At 40.3% G+C, this 19,568-nt stretch overlaps 1 protein-coding gene and 1 long non-coding RNA gene across 3 annotated transcripts in view; one reads left to right on the top strand and one right to left on the bottom strand.

Annotated features, from left to right (window-relative positions):
- Positions 1-19,568, top strand: part of rock1 (Rho-associated, coiled-coil containing protein kinase 1) — a 31,208-nt gene that overhangs the window by 4,108 nt on the left and 7,532 nt on the right. For both annotated transcript variants that reach the window (XM_040019319.1, XM_040019327.1), the window contains exons 2-20: positions 6,378-6,459; positions 7,992-8,092; positions 8,210-8,347; positions 8,499-8,674; positions 9,795-9,879; positions 10,964-11,108; positions 11,198-11,336; positions 11,558-11,649; positions 14,660-14,819; positions 15,053-15,125; positions 15,214-15,302; positions 15,754-15,802; positions 16,004-16,139; positions 17,323-17,414; positions 17,529-17,775; positions 18,011-18,117; positions 18,231-18,381; positions 18,916-19,076; positions 19,176-19,360. In XM_040019319.1, the coding sequence (XP_039875253.1) occupies positions 6,378-6,459; positions 7,992-8,092; positions 8,210-8,347; positions 8,499-8,674; positions 9,795-9,879; positions 10,964-11,108; positions 11,198-11,336; positions 11,558-11,649; positions 14,660-14,819; positions 15,053-15,125; positions 15,214-15,302; positions 15,754-15,802; positions 16,004-16,139; positions 17,323-17,414; positions 17,529-17,775; positions 18,011-18,117; positions 18,231-18,381; positions 18,916-19,076; positions 19,176-19,360 (2,408 nt within the window). The remainder of the gene's footprint in view (positions 1-6,377; positions 6,460-7,991; positions 8,093-8,209; positions 8,348-8,498; positions 8,675-9,794; positions 9,880-10,963; positions 11,109-11,197; positions 11,337-11,557; positions 11,650-14,659; positions 14,820-15,052; positions 15,126-15,213; positions 15,303-15,753; positions 15,803-16,003; positions 16,140-17,322; positions 17,415-17,528; positions 17,776-18,010; positions 18,118-18,230; positions 18,382-18,915; positions 19,077-19,175; positions 19,361-19,568) is intronic.
- Positions 7,389-18,102, bottom strand: LOC120726115. Its single transcript, XR_005694279.1, has 3 exons — positions 17,985-18,102; positions 15,009-15,011; positions 7,389-7,402 (listed from the first exon to the last, which is right to left on the bottom strand). It is a non-coding gene; the product is annotated as an uncharacterized LOC120726115 (long non-coding RNA).

The following is a 19,568-nucleotide window of genomic DNA, read 5'->3' on the forward strand; positions in this document are numbered from 1 at the left end:
TGACAGGAGGACATAATACTCACCCTTTTGTGGTGTTCTCAGTTAGCATATAGGCCTGTGTAAGGGGTATATGACAAGGCAAGATTTTCCAGGCCATTGTTATCAGGATATACCAGTCCTCTAAGCTACTTCTGTTTTGTGTTAGTCAACCAAAACAAACTGTGCTGCGTAATGACCTTTCATTCTAAACCACAGCATCACATGTGCCATTTATCTGTTGAACATTTGTTAATTGTGACAAATATATACTATCAACAAAATCAGTCTTTTCACTATGAGGGCGACACTGGTGAATGCAGGAACCTTGAATGCACCACCGGTTGTTTTTGCATCTGCTCTTTCTCACAGCTGCATCCCCTGCAGGGCTAATGTAACTCTGACAAAAAGTACTGCAGTGGCCGTATTTTCATGGGGGCATTCATTTAAGTTTGATTTGTCCATTGCTCCCCGGAAGTAACAAAGGTATTTAAGTAAGGTATGTAATACTTTGGAAGATGCACACGAAATGTGTGGGCTCTGTTGATTTGTTTTGAATTTAAAACAAAGCAACACCCGTCTGGAGCTTTTTTGATAATGAACTGTATCGTCTTGATTTGGAAAACATATTTGTGGTGAAGGTTACGGTCAGCATTTCATCTACCCCTATTGTCAGAAGGTTCAGGGCTGTCAGTTGTAAACTGCTCTCCTCAGCTATTCAGTTATGGGAACAACAATTGACTGAGCTATTTGTAGCAGTGCTTTCCCTCAACTGACTGATTATGTGCAGGAATGCATACTAAAATGGTCCAATCTTTTAAAAATGGAACTCCTCTTTCTTTTTTTTCTTTTTTTTTTTTTTTAAATGAGCCCATTCAGAATCTGTCTTGTTTACTAAGGGCTAAAATGCCCGTTGGGCGCTCCTGCGTACATAGTGGTCTATATTCCCTCCTTTAATGAACTGGTCATTTGCTGGCGTGTGCCGTGCAGGCAGAGGAGCACAGTTTTGCTTGAGAATCCACCGCTCAGTCATTGGAAACCAGTGAGCGATGGCCACTGTTGGAATTACTCCATTGTACTTTCACATGAAAGCTTTTGTGACAGTAATTCTCGCTCACTGGGACCTCATAAGAAACTCAAATACCCCTGTTTTGCCACTCCTGGGCTTACTGTCACAGCCATTTATCCAGCAGAGTTGTTAGATATGCAATCTTTCAAGGCACATGGGATTTCCTGTCAGTAGATATTATCTGCAGCCAGAGTGTGTAAGAAGTAGTCCAGACAAAGTGCTTGGTTAGAAAAACTCCAGCTAAAGTCTCAGTGGTGGTTTCTAAGTGTACTAGAGGGATCAGCGTTAACTCTCTTGGAATGTCTTTACCTGAGAGGAAGTGATGTGTTATTTCATGCTTTGAATGGCTTCACTGGTTTGTATGATCACATTCACGTTTACACGGGCACACCCCGCTGTGGAATAGGCTGTCTGCTCAGCTGCTCACATGTGGAAAGCATATTGTCTTGAAGAGGTGGCAGAAAAGGACGTGAGAAGAAGGGCTCAACTTAGGCCAGTCCACATGCCTTGTGCTGGCATGCTGAGAGGGGATGATGTGGCCGAGTCTCTCATGGAAATTTTAACTCAGACTTTAATGTCTGGAAAAGAGCTTGTGCTTGTGTGTGTGTGTATTTTTATCCCTTAAGGATTAAGATATAAAGGAAATAATTATCATATGTAATGTCAGCCAAGGCATTGGTGTGTTCCGTATAACCATACATTTTTTTTTTTAATTATTTATTTTAAGCATAACTATCGCATTTCATGAATAGGGCGATGAGACGGTTTTTCATATGATTAGTTAGTAATCCCAGGGATGTGTCACCCACTGGCTGAAGCAGCATCAGCAGAAACTTCAAGCTCTGGTTTGTTTTCCTTGCAATTTTTCCCAAGACTGCCACATAATAAAACATCCTGTGCACGGCTACTGCCCAGCCCCTTTCGAGCTGAGTTAATCGTATTTGTGATTTTCCTTATAACATAGATTGCAGGCACATCTTGTTAAGTTCATAGCAGCATATAATCTCAGTAATTGTATCATTTTAATTAATAGTGTCACATTTTTGCCTTTTGGCTGAAGGCTATGATAACAACTTGGATCCTTGGTGTTAATTTATAGTGTGTGTGCACCTTTTTTCATTCAGTTTGCCTGGAAAGTGCTCATTACTGCAAAGTATTCTAAATCACTCATGATGAAAAAGTATTTCAAGTATTCCTGTACTAACAGCCTCATATTTGGTACTGTAGCCTGGAGCAGAGTTTGCAATGAAAACTGTATTGCAAATAGGAATTTAATATGCAGACACCAAACAGGCAATAGGAGCTGGTTGAAATCCACTAGGTGGTCTTTGTGTGTCTGTTGTTTGAGTTGATGATTTTCATCTGAAAGAAAACAGACTCGCATAAATGGGTTGATCCATGATGTGCTGACAAGTTCAAGGGATATCTTCCAGCGGTATTTTCCAAACTCTCCATTCACGCCAGGCGTTGCAGTCATCTTGCAGTGTTTTTTTTTTTCTCTCCTCGCCAGCACAGCTGTGTAGGTGGAACGGTGATAATACTTTGGAAGCATTACAATCCACATTAGTTCAGAGAGCTGGCAACAAGCCCCGATAATGTAAAGCACTTCTCAGATTCTGACAGTTTTCTTTGAAATTGCCTATCATGACATGCACTGTTAAGCTACACAAGTCTTGATGCCTCTCCAATGTGCAGGAAGCTGCAACTGGCTATTGGTATTGGCTGAATATAAAAATCACTGGTGGTCCTCTTGATGCATGTTATTAAAGGTTGTGACAAAATTGTGACAAAAATGACTCCTGCTTGGCCGTCTTACATGTATGTGCAGGTGATCTGGATGCTCTGCTCTGCTGTAGTCGGCACAGTCTAACCTCTCTACGCTGCTTCCCACCCAATGCTGAATTGTGCGGTGATAATCAGTTTCCCACAGATTTATTTTCTATCTGTGGTATAAATGGTTATGTTAACGTGTGTGTGTGTGTGGTGTTGCTGAAAAGCTGAATAAGTGAATAAAAAAAAAAAAAATCTGTTTAAGTTTCTTTTCTGCAAATATTTATATTTCCCCAAGTTCTTCTGTCAGCGAGTTGCGTATTCCATTTCAACCCTGCCATATTGGATTAAACCTGGTGGTAGTGTGGTTGTGTATGAAGTTAAGGTAGCCCTCTAGCTTATAGTGGATCTTCAGAGCAAAACAAGTGCCACTGTCCACGCCACTATCAGAATAAGACTGAAGCAAAGGGCTCTTAACAACTTTGCTCCTATTAAAAGACAGCTCTCAACTTCTCCACTTTGACAGCTGGCCAAGAAGCCTTTTAGCTCAGCAAACAGACTAGGGCTGCAGCGATTCATCAAATAAATCGATTTATAACAAAAAATTCCTCAGTGTAAATGTTTTTGCTTCGATGTGCAGTTTAACTTTGTAGCCCTCAGCTGTCACCATGTAAGTAGTTAAACATGTAGCCCAATTTTGTCTACATACACAAAGCGCGTAGCCGCTACTGAGACGGTAAACTCGAATGGAGTGAAACAAAAGTGTCTGAAACTGCAGCAATTGCCATAATAACATTTACGGGGAAAAAGTTGGCAGGAGTCACGTGGCGAGAATCAAACCACCTCTTCAGCAAGCTCTAATGTGAAGAAAAGTGAATTTTGTAGCAAACCCCCATTTCCACCACATTTGTTTTACACAGTAAAATATCTGCAGTAAAGCTGTAGAAATTAAAGTGTATGCAGATGAAATTTGAACTTAGTCTAATATGATGTTTAAATTGCTGAGAGTAGACGGCAGTCGTCCTATAATCGATTACGAAAATAATCGGTAGCTGTAGCCCTAAAACTGCCGTTTGTTGTTGATAGGTTGTTAAAGTAGTTCCATTTTTTCCCCTTCATGGTACGTGCAAAATCATGCATACAGGAAATCACTCGTACACTGTTTTGTTGCTTTACAATTTTATTTTGACTACACTTACCTGGTTGGTCATCCTACTTCCTCTATCGCTCATGAGTGGAAGGCCATTAATTCTAGGTTCTGTTGTATATCAATGCATAAACATCCATTAGGGGTATTTAATGTTGCTAAGCTACCTTATTTATTAATAGTTTGCCAGTTGATTAAAATGCCATCTATATTGTTCCTCCTGGTATGGCTATATCAGCTTGCCCTCAGTTTCTCTCTATGAGGATAGGTGACACCACAGCAAACATGCAAATGCCGAAATTCAAACACTGATGCTCACAGCCAGTGCTGGTCATTTAGACTTTATCAAACTGACATTATTTTGTTTGTTAATCAGTTAGCTTTCACATTCTTGTTTCATGATTTTATCCTATATTGTATTTGTATTTGCCCTACCTGGCTCTGTTATTGGTCTGGTGTTTCCTTAGGATGGCTGGCTTTTCTTTGTTGCTTCCTTTATTTGTTCTCCTATTGGGCTAGCTAGCACAACATGCACCAGCTCTCTCCACTCCCTCTGCCTTTCCGTCATAGTGTTTTACAGTTGTGCTGATGATTGAAAATGAGGCGCTCTATGTGACTCTGCACTTGGGATAGATTATTATTATTTTTTCTCTTTCCTCTCCTTCACTTTTTTGTTGAGAACTTGCTTGGCCACATAACTAAAATAGCTCTCTGACGTGTACAGTCCTGTTGAGGAATGTTACTGTGGCTGTCCAGAGTTTTCTGCGGCAGGAAGTTATGCAAACGTGCATTGCTGAGCGCAAAGCCTTGTGATTAAGGTCCTGAAGGACTCAGTTCTTCAGCATTTTTTTTCCCAGTGTAAGCTGGCTGGATACTATATGGCTCAAAGGGCGTCTTTCTTTTCCCCCTCCCAGCCTCTTCTGTAAATACTCTCTCCTGAATGTTGACTTCTGAAGGTTTCTAAACTGAGCAGAAGAGCTTCCAACTTATTAATTTTCCAGTGTTCTGTCCTGGTAAATTTTGAAGTTGCTTTTCTTCTTCCTAACAACCATTGTACACCTTTTACTTTTTCCTTTTCCCCTCCCACCTGCGTTTTCCTTGTACCGCCCATCCTGCAGGGCACTTGCTTGTTTTATGTCTGTGCCCTCCACTGTTGAGCAGAAACAGCAGAGTGACTTAAGAGGATTCCCAAGCTGCTGATTCACCATGTGTCATCATTGCTTTGCTCAGAGAAACACAAAGACACTGCTGGAATGACAAGATTTCATGCTATGATGGAAAGTTCAGAGATGATTTGGCCAATAAATACATTTTATTGCATATTTTAATTGTAGCTCTTACCAGCTTTATAGTGGAACATGTACCTCTGACCTTTTTAAAGGAAAGCATATGTAGGTTAGCTCACCCCTTGAAAACATCTGGCTCACACCTGCGCGAGGGACTGCATAACAGTTGACGTACATTCGAGGGTTTGTGTGCCCGTCTTCTTTCAGCCATTCTGGATTATGGAAGATTAGATTAAACCCTGCCAGTGGCACTTGTGCTGTAGCCTAGCCGAAGGCAAGACTGTTTCTCTCCATGTTTATAGTTTTTGAAATCACAAAAATTGTACTGTAAACAAAATGGCAACAAATACTTTATGTCTGTTTATTTTATTTGCTTTCAATCATTGATCCAAGTCGTACCCTAGCAGAGATGATGGTAATCAAGTTATGACTCCGTGGAGGGCCAGGAACATCGCTGTAATGCCTATGATAGGGAAGTGTCCAGTCATCATTACTTACCATATATTTCTTAGGTTCTTTTGACATTTAGCTTTTTTGCATCAGTGATGCTGCAACTGCTTATACAAACTTGTGATGTCAGTTTGGAATAATATACTTTTTGCTTGAAAAGACAAAAGCTAAAAAAAAATCATTGCATTCATTTATAGATGGCAAAAATTGTATTGACCAAAGATAATGTTTTTGAATGCACTATGTTGGTGCTAAACATTATGGATGCAAAATTCTCATCTGATTCCAATTCTGATGTTTAAAGTTGCAATTTGGTAGAGAGCTCCCTGTGTCTTCACATTTGAAGCTGGAACAGAAAAGCTCTCGGCCATTGGTTGATGTCATAACATGTGCAGTTACTGGCCGATAACCTGGTGCATCCCCGTCATAAGTGTCATGCAATATGCAAGCCATGCTTTTTAAAACTTTTTTTTAAATTTGTTTTGTTTTTCAACAAAATGCTGAAGTGCTCCCCAACAGTAACATGATCCAGACTAGAAGCCAACTGCCAGTGACATTTCTGCACAGAGCGGTTTCACAGTTCGCTTTTCTCATGCCGTGTGAGATGACGGATCTGTGACGTTGTAGCAGCCTTTTAATTTTGCTTTCATGCATGGTCACCCTTCTGCTTTTCTTCCAGGATGGCTTGGATGCACTGGTATATGACCTTGACTTCCCCGCCCTGAGGAAAAACAAGAGTATTGACAACTTTTTGAATAGATGTAAGTACACTGCATCAAGCTTTCCCCCTTATGAGAGCTCCCTGTGTCTTTCTCATTAACTATTTGTGTTCACAGTTATGTATGGGTATAAGTCTAGACTCAGGGAGGGGGGAGGAGCAGTTTTTTGGGTCACGGCGTGTATGTGGGCTTGGACACAATAGGTGTCTGCTGTTTAGTGTCCCCAACAAAGGGGCTTTCATAAATGGTTGGTGACCCGCCTGATGTCTGTCAAGGCTGGCTTCTCTTTTTCACTGTGTCCCCAGAATGGGGAAGCTGCTATAAATATGATGAAAAAAAATCTATAAATCAAAGGTTTCTCTCTTTCCTTAATGTATCTGGTCAAACTGCTCAATTTCCAGCACTTAATATATGGGACAATGGTGAGTTATAGCGTGTACCCCAGAATTTGCACTCAAATCTGTACTCATACTGTATTGATCATGTGGTGGTTTTTATGGGATCTCAAGTGTCCATCTTAATGCATCAGAAATGCATGAGATACTGCTAAGATTGTGCAGGATATTAATGTCATGGTGCATGCCGTAACTTTTTGTGCATTCTTAACAGGTTTTTTAAAAAAGTTTTGAGGACAACTAGAATATAACGTGTCATATTTGAATATCAAGTGACCTACTGTAAACCCCTAGGCAAAAACTGCCATTAGGCATCTTCTCAATTACTCTTGGTTCTGTATTTTCGTGAAAGGCATTGATGGATATGGAATAATGGCGCTATCTACCAAGACAGTGATCTTCAGTAGCATGACTTGCCTGAAGCACTTCTGGCTCTAAATCCCCAGCCATGCATTGTGGTTTGCACCACAATCAAATCAGCTGTTTGCTCTACTGTATGTATGCCAAGACCTACTGACATTAATCCATCACCCGGCCTCGTGAGCAGATATACTCACACGGTATATTATCTATAACAGTAACTGGAGTTCCTATTTGTTGCATTTCTAAACATGTTTTTTTTTAATGTCTTCAGGGTTGCCTGGGATTTTTCAAGTAGGGATCATGATCCCAGGAACTCATGCGTGGTGGAAATGACTCACAAATGTTCTTATTCTAATAGCTTAGTACTTTCTTTTTATTTTTAGATCACTTGAACTTGGATGCCCCCCCCCCCCCGCACCCCGCTTTTCCATGCATTCCCGTGCTAGTTGTGAGTCATGTGAATTGAAAATTATCCCACTAGTACTGCTTTGACCAAATTTGGCTGAACAGTGGATACTGACTCCCCAAGGGGAGCTAGAATTATTACATCAGGGAAAGGCCAACTCTCAGTAAGCAACAAACTTTCCCTAAACGGCGTCACTCAGCTGTGCAGTTGCAGTACGCTGTCAACTTGTTCTGCTTTGCTTGCCAACAATGTGGATGTCCTATGAAAGTAACCCCTGAGATTGCATAAACAGGGAGGCTGTGATCCCTCAGTGATGGAGATACACCTTCTCTCAAAGGTCAACACCATAACAAGAGCTTTGTGCATTTCTCCTGGTAACTTTGCATGTTTTTTTTTTTCTTCCCCCCCAGACAAAGAGACGATTAGTAACATTCGTGATCTGCGAATGAAAGCGGAGGACTATGAGGTGGTTAAAGTTATTGGGAGGGGTGCATTTGGAGAGGTGCAGTTGGTAAGAGTGCCATTCTGTCTTTTTATTTCTTTATTTCTTTGAATAGCACAGTAGCTATAAATGTAGCACACTGATGAATAAGTCTGATTTGATTGCTGCCTCATTATCGTTTTTCAGGTAAGACATAAAGCGACAAGCAAAGTATATGCCATGAAGCTGCTGAGTAAGTTTGAGATGATCAAGAGGTCAGACTCTGCTTTCTTCTGGGAGGAGAGGGACATCATGGCCTTTGCCAATAGTTCATGGGTCGTTCAGGTATGATGGGACAGAGGAGTGTCTAAACATGCAGTTATTAGTCAGACATGGTTCAGACCACATAAATCCAGCCTCATTCATGTGTCTGACATAAATTGTTGGGATACTTTTGAATCCTTTTCCTAATTGTTTGAATTCTGTCCTTCTACAGCTCTTTTTTGCATTCCAAGATGACCGCTACCTCTACATGGTGATGGAGTACATGCCTGGTGGTGATTTGGTAAACTTGATGAGCAACTATGATGTCCCAGAAAAGTGGGCTCGCTTTTACACAGCCGAGGTAGTCCTGGCCCTGGATGGAATCCACTCTATGGGCTTCATTCACAGGTGACAGTACAACATTTGTATTTTTCTCTGTTTGTGGTGTTCATATATGTTGAAAAAGAAGCTATTTTCGTTATTTAAAAAGACTTATTAACGTTACATCGTCATTTCTAGTTCTGTTTTTTTTTTTTTCCCACAAGGCATTTTTTCCCGTTGTAATTGTGTGAGATTTGTAGCGGGATCAAAGAGGTTTGGTGGCAACCTGTGATCTAAGGAAGCATTTTAATAAGCAGGAAGTAACGTTGCTAGGTGCTATCGGTTTTAAGAGACTTCACAACTGCTTCTCAGAACTTTGGAAAAAAAAAACCCAAAACATTTTTCCACACTGTCAGCTTCATTTTTCTTTCTAATATGTAAAAGATTGCTAAAGATAAGTTGGGTAGACATGCACTGTTTTGTTTTTTTGCTTGTTTTTTTTTTCTCATGGTATCCAGTGCAACAAACATGTTTGCCAATGTGTGAAATGGCGTGGGCCAGAGGGAGCTTTATATAGTCAATAGCAGAGCAACAAGTATGGCATGCATCTGAACATCAAATTGTTTCTCCACACAACAGCCCTGAAGCACTTTGAGTTCATAACATTACTGGGTACAGTGGTGGAATGTTTTTCCATCAGTTTTCTTCTAATTGGAGTAAAGCATTTTTTAGATGGATATATCCTTTATTAATCCTTTTGCAGGAAATCACATTTCCACGGCAGCTTTAACCCAGACATTACACAACACATCCCAAACAGCAAAACAATGTTAATTTCTAATAAAGTTAACGTTATTGTGCATTAAATGGTCTTATAACAGCTTGTATAAAGGATTTCCTGACGTGCTCAGATTTGCACGATGTGCAGAGAAACATGAACACTATTCTCATTAACAGCTGCCCACATACCTCATGCCATCTGATCTGTCGCTGCTACAGCGTTCAGACAGATCTGACTGTGTTGTTTTTTGTTTTGTTTCTCTAACCTTAACGCTAATGCCCATGCATCGGCTCAGCATGAGAACGCTGCTGAAGCCTTTGAATGTTTTGGATGAGTTTAGTTTCCTTGTGATGCGTGTGTTTGATTTGGATGTTTTTATTGGCGTCGTGCTTGAACTGATGTCTAACGATGTTTTTGTTTCCTCAGAGATGTAAAGCCTGATAACATGTTGCTTGACAAAGCAGGCCACTTAAAGCTCGCAGACTTTGGGACCTGCATGAAAATGAACAAGGTATCAGATTCACTTTCTTTCAACACAGCCATATTGTCAGATCATGTTGATAAGATTATTTTAAAAATTTCTGTGTCTCAAGTTAATGCTGCTCAGTTATAGTGAGAATCCCAGTCATGATTATTCTGGTCTGTATTTTAATCTTGATTATTGAGCAATATTAGACATTATCTTAACAACGAGTATGGAGTTACTGAACTTTAAGAATGTGTCCTTGTATAAGGAAAAATGAGGTGGAGGTGTCGAGGTGGTTTTTTTGGGGACCAGTTCTGAATTTATTGTCAGATCTTTAGCTCAGCACCTGTTGATTAATTGTTTACTTAGAGAGAGGGGAAAATTCTAACTTAGAAAGCTGGGAGGCGGTTTCGTTGCCAGAAAGATGTGAATAATGCTTTAGATTATTTGCAGCTCCTACTCGACACCTCAACATTTTTATAAAAATCGCATAAATCTACTTTAAGAGTTTTACTTCAAGATAGATCTCGAGGAGTTAAAGATTAATAGCTGAGTTTAAGTGTCTGGACATAGCTGGCATATAAATAACACTGCAAGAAGAGTATTTGTATTATTATCATAGTTTTATTTTGATCTAATTGTTGAAAGCCAAAATTGTAATTTAGGTTAAAATCTGATAAATCACTTAGTCGTTGTTTTCATCCACTTTTATAGAATTAAATAAACAACAACATTAATAATAGTAATTACTGGGATGGCAGGTTGGCTGTAGCTCAGTAGAGCTGGTCATTTATTGATTGGAAGGTTGGTGGTTTGATTCCTGGCTCTCCAGTCTGCATGCCAAATATCTTTAGGCAAGATGCTAACCCCATATTGCTCTCTGACGCATCTATCGGAGTATGAGTCTGTGTGAATATTAGCTAGAAAGTACTTAAGCATAGACAAAAGTGCTTAAGTGCTTATATGAATGGGTGAATGAGGCATCTTGTGTAAAGTGCTTTGAGTGCTCTGGCAAAGTGAAAAGGTGCTATATAAGAATGAGTCTATTTACCATATCCCTGTAATAATGATAATTTTTTTGAAGTAAAGTGTTGGAGTTGTTAATGTTGATGATGCTCGTGCCCTTCAGGATGGTATGGTACGATGTGACACAGCAGTGGGAACTCCAGACTACATTTCACCTGAGGTACTGAAATCCCAAGGAGGAGATGGCTATTATGGCAGAGAGTGCGACTGGTGGTCAGTGGGAGTGTTTCTGTACGAAATGTTAGTTGGTGAGTATTTGCATTGAAAGATGACTTATTTTACATATTTAGAGCCAGACATATTACTTACCTGTTGCTCTCGTTTGTCCCGTGCATAGGCGACACTCCTTTCTATGCAGACTCACTAGTGGGGACCTATAGCAAAATTATGAACCACAAGAATGCGCTGACCTTCCCTGATGACAGCGACATATCCAATGACGCCAAGAATCTGATCTGTGCTTTCCTGACCGACAGGTTAGATGGCCACAGACCGAGCAGCGAATCACGAAGCTTTTTGTCAGAGATCCTTTTCTTTGCATAAATTGTTTTCAGATGTAGAGAACCCTCTGTGAAAAACAAAAAATCTTAATAGCAGAGATAATGGCTCTCTTTGCATTCAGATACTTGCTGTCTTCTGCTGACATTACCATACAGAATTGCTGAAATTACTAAATTTCTCCTCCTGACCCCCACAGGGATGTTCGACTCGGCCGTAATGGTGTAGATGAAATCAAGAGGCATCCCTTCTTCAAGAATGACCAGTGGACGTGGGAGAACATCAGAGAGAGTACGAATGTTTTCACTCTTAATGTTAAGGATTATTTTCACAACTCCCTTTTAATTTGGCTGCGGCTCACTGTTATTGCAATCATGGATCCTGCGATCATGTTTTCCATTTGACCTACTGCAGACAGTTGCAGGAAATTCTTGTAGACGAGCCATTCATTCAGTATCCTTTCTAAGACTAAACGTGATTCCTGCTCAGAGTAATAACTTGCAGCGCAGCATTTTTGAGGCCAACAATGGGGAAAGCAGTTTAAAGCAAATGTTAATGCGCTGGGATTGACACTGGAGCAAAGAGAGATTAGAAATGTAGTGCTAAATCCACTAGCTATAGTCGGTTCTTTACTGGCTTTATATTTAATACTTTACTAGGCTGAAGTCAGCACTTTGTTGCCACCGCCACCCCCACCCCGTTCGTGTATCAGGGGCTGACCAGCTCTACTAGCTGGCTGCTTTCCCTTGTTTTTAAGAGGGTCTCCAAAGAAAGAAAAAAGTCATTCCGGAGGGGGGAAAAGATAATTATATCATAATTACAGCAGATTTAAATATTTATAATATACCACAGTGATAAGAAGAAGCCAAGAAATTTGTTTTGGTTTGGGCTAACTGACTATATAAATGACTTAGTTTGCATGTGTTATTTAAAAAAAAAAAAAAAAGAACATTTTAGTTTTTAAGCTTTTGCACTTAAAAAATAGGCTTACTTTGCTTCAGTATGTTCTAGCCATAGGATATCAGAAATATGGTTGTCAGTAGAAATTAATACTGAAATATCATGATTCCTAACAGTTAAAACATTAAATGCAAGCTCTTTAAATACTGATCATAGTGTTAACATTGACTTAATCAGCTTTTTTAATCAGTTGTACAGGATAAGTCTTTGTGAACATTATGTGTTTCTAGCCTGAAACTATCATTTCAGGTTATAAATGTTTTGGCTTATACAGGGTGGGCCATTTATATGGATACACCGTAATAAAATGGGGATGGTTGGTGATATTAAAGTCCTGTTTGTGGCATATTAGTATATGTGAGGGGCAAACTCCTCAAGATGGGTGGTGACCATGGTGGCCATTTAGAAGTCGGCCATCTTGGATACAACTTTTGTTTTTTTCAATAGGAAGAGGGCCATGTGACACAAACTTATTGGTAATGTCACAAGAAAAACAATGGTGTGCTTGGTTTCAACGTAACTTTACTCTTTCATGAGTTATTCACAAGTTTCTGACCACTTATAAAATGTGTTCAATGTGCTGCCCATTGTGTTGGATTGTCAGTGCAACCCTCTTCTCCCACTCTTCACACACTGATAGCAACACCGCAGGAAAAATGCCAGCACAGGCATCCAGTATGTGTAGTTTCAGGTGCTGCACATCTCGTATCTTCACACCATAGACAATTGCCTTCAGATGACCCCAAAGATAAAAGTCTAAGGGGGTCAGATCGGGAGACCTTGGGGGCCATTCAACTGGCCCACGACGACCAATCCACTTTCCAGGAAACTGTTCATCTAGGAATGCTCGGACCTGGCACCCATAATGTGGTGGTGCACCATCTTGCTGGAAAAACTCAGGGAACGTGCCAGCTTCAGTGCACAAAGAGGGAAACACATCATCATGTAGCAATTTCAAATATCCAGTGGCCTTGAGGTTTCCATTGATGAAGAATGGACCCACTATCGTTGTACCCCATGTACCACACCAAACCATCACTTTTGTTGTTCCAACAGTCTTGGAGGGATCCATCCAATGTGGGTTAGTGTCAGACCAGTAGCGGTGGTTTTATTTAACTTCACCATTCACATAAATGTTTCATCACTGAACAAAATCTTCTGGGTGAACTGAGGGTCCTGTTCCAATTTTTGTTTCGCCCATTCTGCAAATTCTGTGCGCCGATCTGGGTCATCCTCGTTGAGATGCTGCAGTAGCTGGAGTTTGTAAGGGTGCCATTTGTGAGTAGCTAATATCCGCCGAAGGGATGTTCGACTAATGCCACTCTCCAGTGACATACGACGAGTGCTACACTGTGGGCTCTTGCCGAATGAAGCTAGAACAGCCACTAGTGACAGTTTTCTTGCGTCCACATTTTGGCAAATCCAACACTGAACCAGTTTCACGAAACCTAGCAAGCAGTTTGCTAACTGTAGCATGGGAGATGGGTGGTCTCGTAGGGTGTCTTGCATTGAAATCTGATGCAATAACCCGGTTACTGCGTTCACCAGATATCAACACAATTTCGATCCGCTCCTAGTGTGTTAACCTCTTCGACATGTCAATGGCTGTGAACAAAGAGAAACTTGTGAATAACTCATGAAAGAGTAAAGTTACGTTGAAACCAAGCACACCATTGTTTTTCTTGTGACATTACCAATAAGTTTGATGTGTCACATGGCCCTCTTCCTATTGAAAAAACAAAAGTTGTATCCAAGATGGCCGACTTCTAAATGGCCACCATGGTCACCACCCATCTTGAGGAGTTTGCCCCCTCACATATACTAATGTGCCACAAACAGGACTTTAATATCACCAACCATTCCTATTTTATTACGGTGTATCCATATAAATGGCCCACCCTGTACATCTTATAACATAGCTTAAATTCAATGTGTAGTTCATCTGTTATGATGATCTTCATCATTTCCTCCATATAAAATTTCCCACAAGTCACACCACACCTGTTGCTGCATTTGCAAACTATTTTATGTTATTACTAAGTAATCACAGTGTTGGCTTTGACTTGTTCTGAAATATCAGTTTTCTTGACATCCCTGGTGTTTATTAATTAATATTAAACAAAACTTGAATGGTATCAGGACATTGACTGACTTTGTGTTATGTTATTCCCTGTAGTGAAAGACCTGCCAACACTTTTAGGAGTGTTTTCTAAAACATGTGCTCTGAATTTTTGTCATGCCCTCTAACACATGGAGGCTTTTATGTATAATAAAATTTGGTGTGTGTGTGTGTGTGTGTGTGTGTCCCCACTCTCTTTGTTGTCTCCTTTGCTGTGTGCAGCGGCTGCCCCTGTAGTCCCCGAACTTAGCAGTGACACTGACACCAGTAACTTTGATGACATTGAGGAGGATCGGGGAGAGGAGGAGACCTTTCCCATACCAAAGGCCTTTGTGGGCAACCAGCTCCCGTTTGTAGGCTTCACCTATTACAGTAATCAACAGTAAGTCTGCCAGACTTGTTCTTTGTACCACTAAATTATGTGTGTGTTCTGCTTTTTTCCCTTCATCTTTCTTGAATTTTTATATTTATACCTGTATATATTATGTCAATACAGGTTTTTAATTGTGCATCAAGGATGCTTTAGCCATGGAGCCAAACAAACAACAACAAATTTCAGAGTAAATGTCACAGACTTATGAAAAGTTCATTGTCTGTTAACGCTTTTTTTCCCAGCCTTTTGCGAAGGTCCGCTGACACGAAGAGCAGTGACAAGCGTAGCAGTTCCACAAAAGAAGATAAGAGTCATGTGAGTACAAGTCTTCAAGACGAGGTCTTTGACACGTTGGATGTCTGCGACTTTATCTGATCAGTTGAAATGGAATGTTTCTGTTCAGTTGGAGAACCTGCAAAAACGAATCTACCAGCTAGAGGAGCAGCTGCACAGTGAAATGCAGTTGAAAGATGAGTTGGAGCAGAAATGCAGGTATGGAATAAACCTTTGTCTTACGTTCATAGCCACTTTCCAAAATACAGATTAAGACAAAGCCTCGGCTTGAAGGAAAAGAATGAAGATGTAAATTTCTTAATCCATGATGGGAAAATGAGTCTGCCTGTTAGTCTGACTAAAGACATCTTGCAAAAACGTTGAGCCTGATGAGAACAGAATAGATGAGTTGCAAACTCTAAAAAAAAGTTTTGTTTCGTGGGCGGATTAATGGTATGTATAAGCTTGAATGACACTTAATAACGACATGGTCCCAAAGTGTCTTCTGTCCCTTGGTGCCTCTGTAATTTTATGAGGAAACTGGAGTTTTCCATGAAACAATTTTCACAAGATTTTACAAACTTCAGCCTCATTGTTTCATCCCTGTGAGAGACATTCAGAGTGTTTATTTATTTATTTTTATTTATTATTTTTCTCTTGTTGCCCCTAGGACATCAAACAACAAGATTGAAAAGATTATGAAAGAGCTGGATGAAGAGGTAAATGCCTTTTTGAAATATTTCTTCCTCGCATTATAAATTCCTGTTATCAGCTTTGCAGTACACTCCTTTGATTTTGTTAATATAGTGTGGTGTCGCTAGCAAGCTATGAAGTTAAATATATTACTGTTTCAGATCAGTGGCTAGATTAGGGCTTGTTCCCCATCCACATCAAAGCTGCTCTTTTGTTCCTCGCTTTAGGCAAACCTGAGGAAGAGCGCCGATGCCAGCTTGTCTCTGCTGGAGAAGGACAAGCTTATGCAGCAGCACAGATTCACAGAGTACCAAAGAAAAGCCGACCAGGAGTCAGAGAAGAGACGGAATTTGGAAAACGAAGGTGAACTTCATGAAATGCTGCTGAGGTTATGAGTTAGACTTCTTGCAAAATACACGCACTGGTCACTTTATTAGGTACACATGTTCAACTGCTTGTTAATGCAAATATCTAATCAATCACATAGCAGGAAGTCGGTGCACGAAGGCCGGTAGATATGGTTAAGATGACCTGCTAAAGTTCAAACTGGGCATCAGAATGGGAAACAGAGGGGATATATAAGTGACTTTGAAGATGGCTTGTTTGTTGGTGCCAGATGAGCTGGGATGTTTCAGAGAATGGTCCGCAAAAGAATGGCAGGAAGTTCACTGTACTGTGGCCTCCACAGTCAGGAGGACTCAAACCAATAAATGCAACTTTGGAATCTGATGAATGAGGGATTCTTAATTTGGATGTCCAGGCGACAAAATTGCAGAAACTGTGTGATGCTTTCGTATCAATATGGAGCAAAACGTCGGAGGAATGTTTCTAGCACCATGAAGAATGAAAGAAGTTCTAAAGGCAAATTGGTGTTCAACCCAGTACTAGCAAAGTTGGGGAGAATTTTAATCGTTGAGTAAGATGAAGTATGTACTTTATTTTATCAGATGAAGCCTAATGTGCTGACTGGATTACCTGATAACCTCGTACCGTCTTCATCTTCCTAACTGCTGACTTTCTGCACATGGGCTTCTGACTTGAAATTACTCTTATCAGCTCTTTTTTTTTTTTACATTTAATTTAATTTATTTTTGAAGAAAAACACAAAAAAAGTCACGAAAGTTCTTTGTGCTAATACTTTCTTTCAGTCCTTTAGCAGTAATTTGCTGTCCAGAGTTAATAGTTCTTGTAAACATAAAGTCTAAAAATGAAGAAAGACAAACCTGCCTCAGACACTCCTAGTCTGATCACTCTGGGGAAAAAATGAATTACTGAATAATGAATTACTAAAAGGCACCTCAGCCATGTCACAATACATTTATAAACACACCCATAGCTAAACAAGCAGCTGCTATTATGTAGTGGTAAAATCTAATGTTCATATAATAAAGTTAATGATGTGTGTTGGCTCTAGGCTGCTGACATAAAATAATTTATACTGGGGAAACTAAATCTAACTCTGCTGTAATTGGAAAGAGGAGCTTAAATGAGGTTGATTGTGTTTTTTTTTTTTTTCTTATTCTTTATTTCCTTTATTTCCCCTTAGTGTCAAATTTGAAGGAGCAGTTGGAAGATATGAAGAAAATCAGTCAGAACTCGCAAGCCTCAAATGACAAGATTACCCAGCTTCAGAATCAGGTATACAGCAGACACATGCATGCACACTCTGGAAACTGAAGGACAAAACATTAAATGTTTTTTCCCTCCCTTTGTGTTGGATTTTTTTCTTTAATTTTTATTTTGGATTGACAGCTGGAAGAGGCCAACGACTTGCTGCGTGCAGAGTCAGACACGGCGGGGAGACTGAGGAAGAGCCACACAGAGATGACCAAGTCAATGGCACATTTGGAGAATTTGAACCGTGAGCTGCAGGAGAGGAGCCGCGCAGTAGAAGGAGAGAAGGCGCAGCTGGAGAAAGAGCTCCTGCTTCTACAGAGCACCCTGGACTCTGAACGGAGGAACTACAGTCAGGACTCAGAGGAGATCAGGGAGCTGCAAGGTGACACTGATATATCACTTCAAAAACAAGTGAAATCTGCGATAGCTCGACCAGATTACAGTTTCAGTTATTGATAACTGAAAAAGCAAGTGTTACCATACAGTTAAAATACATATTTAAAAGTCCAAAGTAGAATTGAATTGGTATGAAATAATTACTTTAAAAGGCTTTAAAAAAAAGAGGAAAAAAACCCAGCTTCATGTCTTAACTGTCTGCCTTTATCTTTCACTCTTAGCGAGATTGTCGGGGTTGCAAGAGGATAACAAAAACTTGAAGCTTAGTCTGTCCAAGATGGAGGCGGAACGCAAACAGGCCCAGGAAAGAAGCAATAATTTGGAGAAGGTATGCATGTCACAGTGAGTGGTATTTGTGCATCCAGTTTGTAGACGTGTGCAAGTTGTTTGATTTTTTTTTTTGTTGTTGTTGTGTTCTTTTGTTGTTTTCCCTCGCCACAGGAAAAGAACAATTTGGAGATAGACCTGAATTACAAACTGAAGACCTTGCAGCAGCGTCTGGAGCAAGAACAGACGGAGCACAGGGTGACGCGGGCACAGCTCACTGACAAATACGAGTCTGTCGAAGAAGCCAAATCAGCTGCCATGTCTGGTATGTCAGGTCTACGTGCGCTCATGCCCTGCTTCACTTCTTGTGTTTCCCCCCCCTCTCTAATTCAAATTATTAAGATTCTTTTTTTGCTTTGACTGTTCTATTTGTCTCAAATATTATTACCTTTTCTCTCTGCGTCATGGTTATTTTCTACTATCTTATAAGAAGTCACCTCCAGGTTCTGTTTTCGGTGAGAGGAATTCATGGTGCAAAGCAATGAGCGTGTTAGGACATTGCCTTGTTGCATATTCAGGTTTTTTTTGCAATAGAATGATACAGCAAAAGATTCACCCAGACGGCTCAGCTTGGTGATACATACAAAAAAGAAAAAATTAAAATGAGCTTTTCTGTATCAAATGTCTCTATGCAATCTTCGAGCTTTGAACAGACGCCAGTTGAAACCTGTTGCCGTCTTTCTGTTCCCTCATTCCTGCATATATTATCTGAAGTGAACTTGAAGAGTTGTTAAATGGTAGTTATCCCCGAAAACCAAACAGCCATTACACTAACTGCTTTTTCAAATATGTTCTCCAGCTGTCCAGCAGAAGATGTCAGAGGAGACGGGAGCCAGGATGAGGGCAGAGAGCCGGGTGGTGGAGGTTGAGAAGCAGTGCTCAATGTTGGAGTTTGACCTTAAGCAGTCTGTGCAGAAAATGGAGCAGCTGATGAAGCAAAAGGAACGGCTGGAGGATGAGGTAACTGAGCGGTCCTCACAATGGAGTTTTGTGTGTCGTTTTATTTCTTTCAGCGCTGTGATTCCTAGAATTCTTTCCCGCCCTCTCGTTCTTCTCCAGGTGAAGAATCTGCAGATTCAGGTAGAGCAGGAGTCAAGCAAACGCATCCAGATTCAGAACGACCTGAAGACCCGCATGCAGGAGATGGACCGTCTTAGGTGTTCAGAGAAACAGCTCAAACAAGAGATCAACACATCACTGGAAAGTAAACGCTCACTGGAGTTTCAGCTGGCACAGCTGTCCAAGTAAGTTTCACCTTTTAGTTAGAAAACTCAATGTTTGTTTTTCTCTTAAAATGTTATCCATGTTGTCTGCTCACTAGTTATAGAGCCTTAAACATTATCAAATATGATGGAGATAAAATTGATGATTAATAGTTATATACATGAAATGGGGCATTTGCACCATTGTGTCAGTTAATTTAACCTGGAAACAAACTGGCAGTAGCTGTAG

The sequence above is a fragment of the Simochromis diagramma genome, unplaced genomic scaffold (assembly GCF_900408965.1).
Source record: "Simochromis diagramma unplaced genomic scaffold, fSimDia1.1 OVJJ01000205.1, whole genome shotgun sequence".
NCBI lineage: Eukaryota > Metazoa > Chordata > Actinopteri > Cichliformes > Cichlidae > Simochromis > Simochromis diagramma.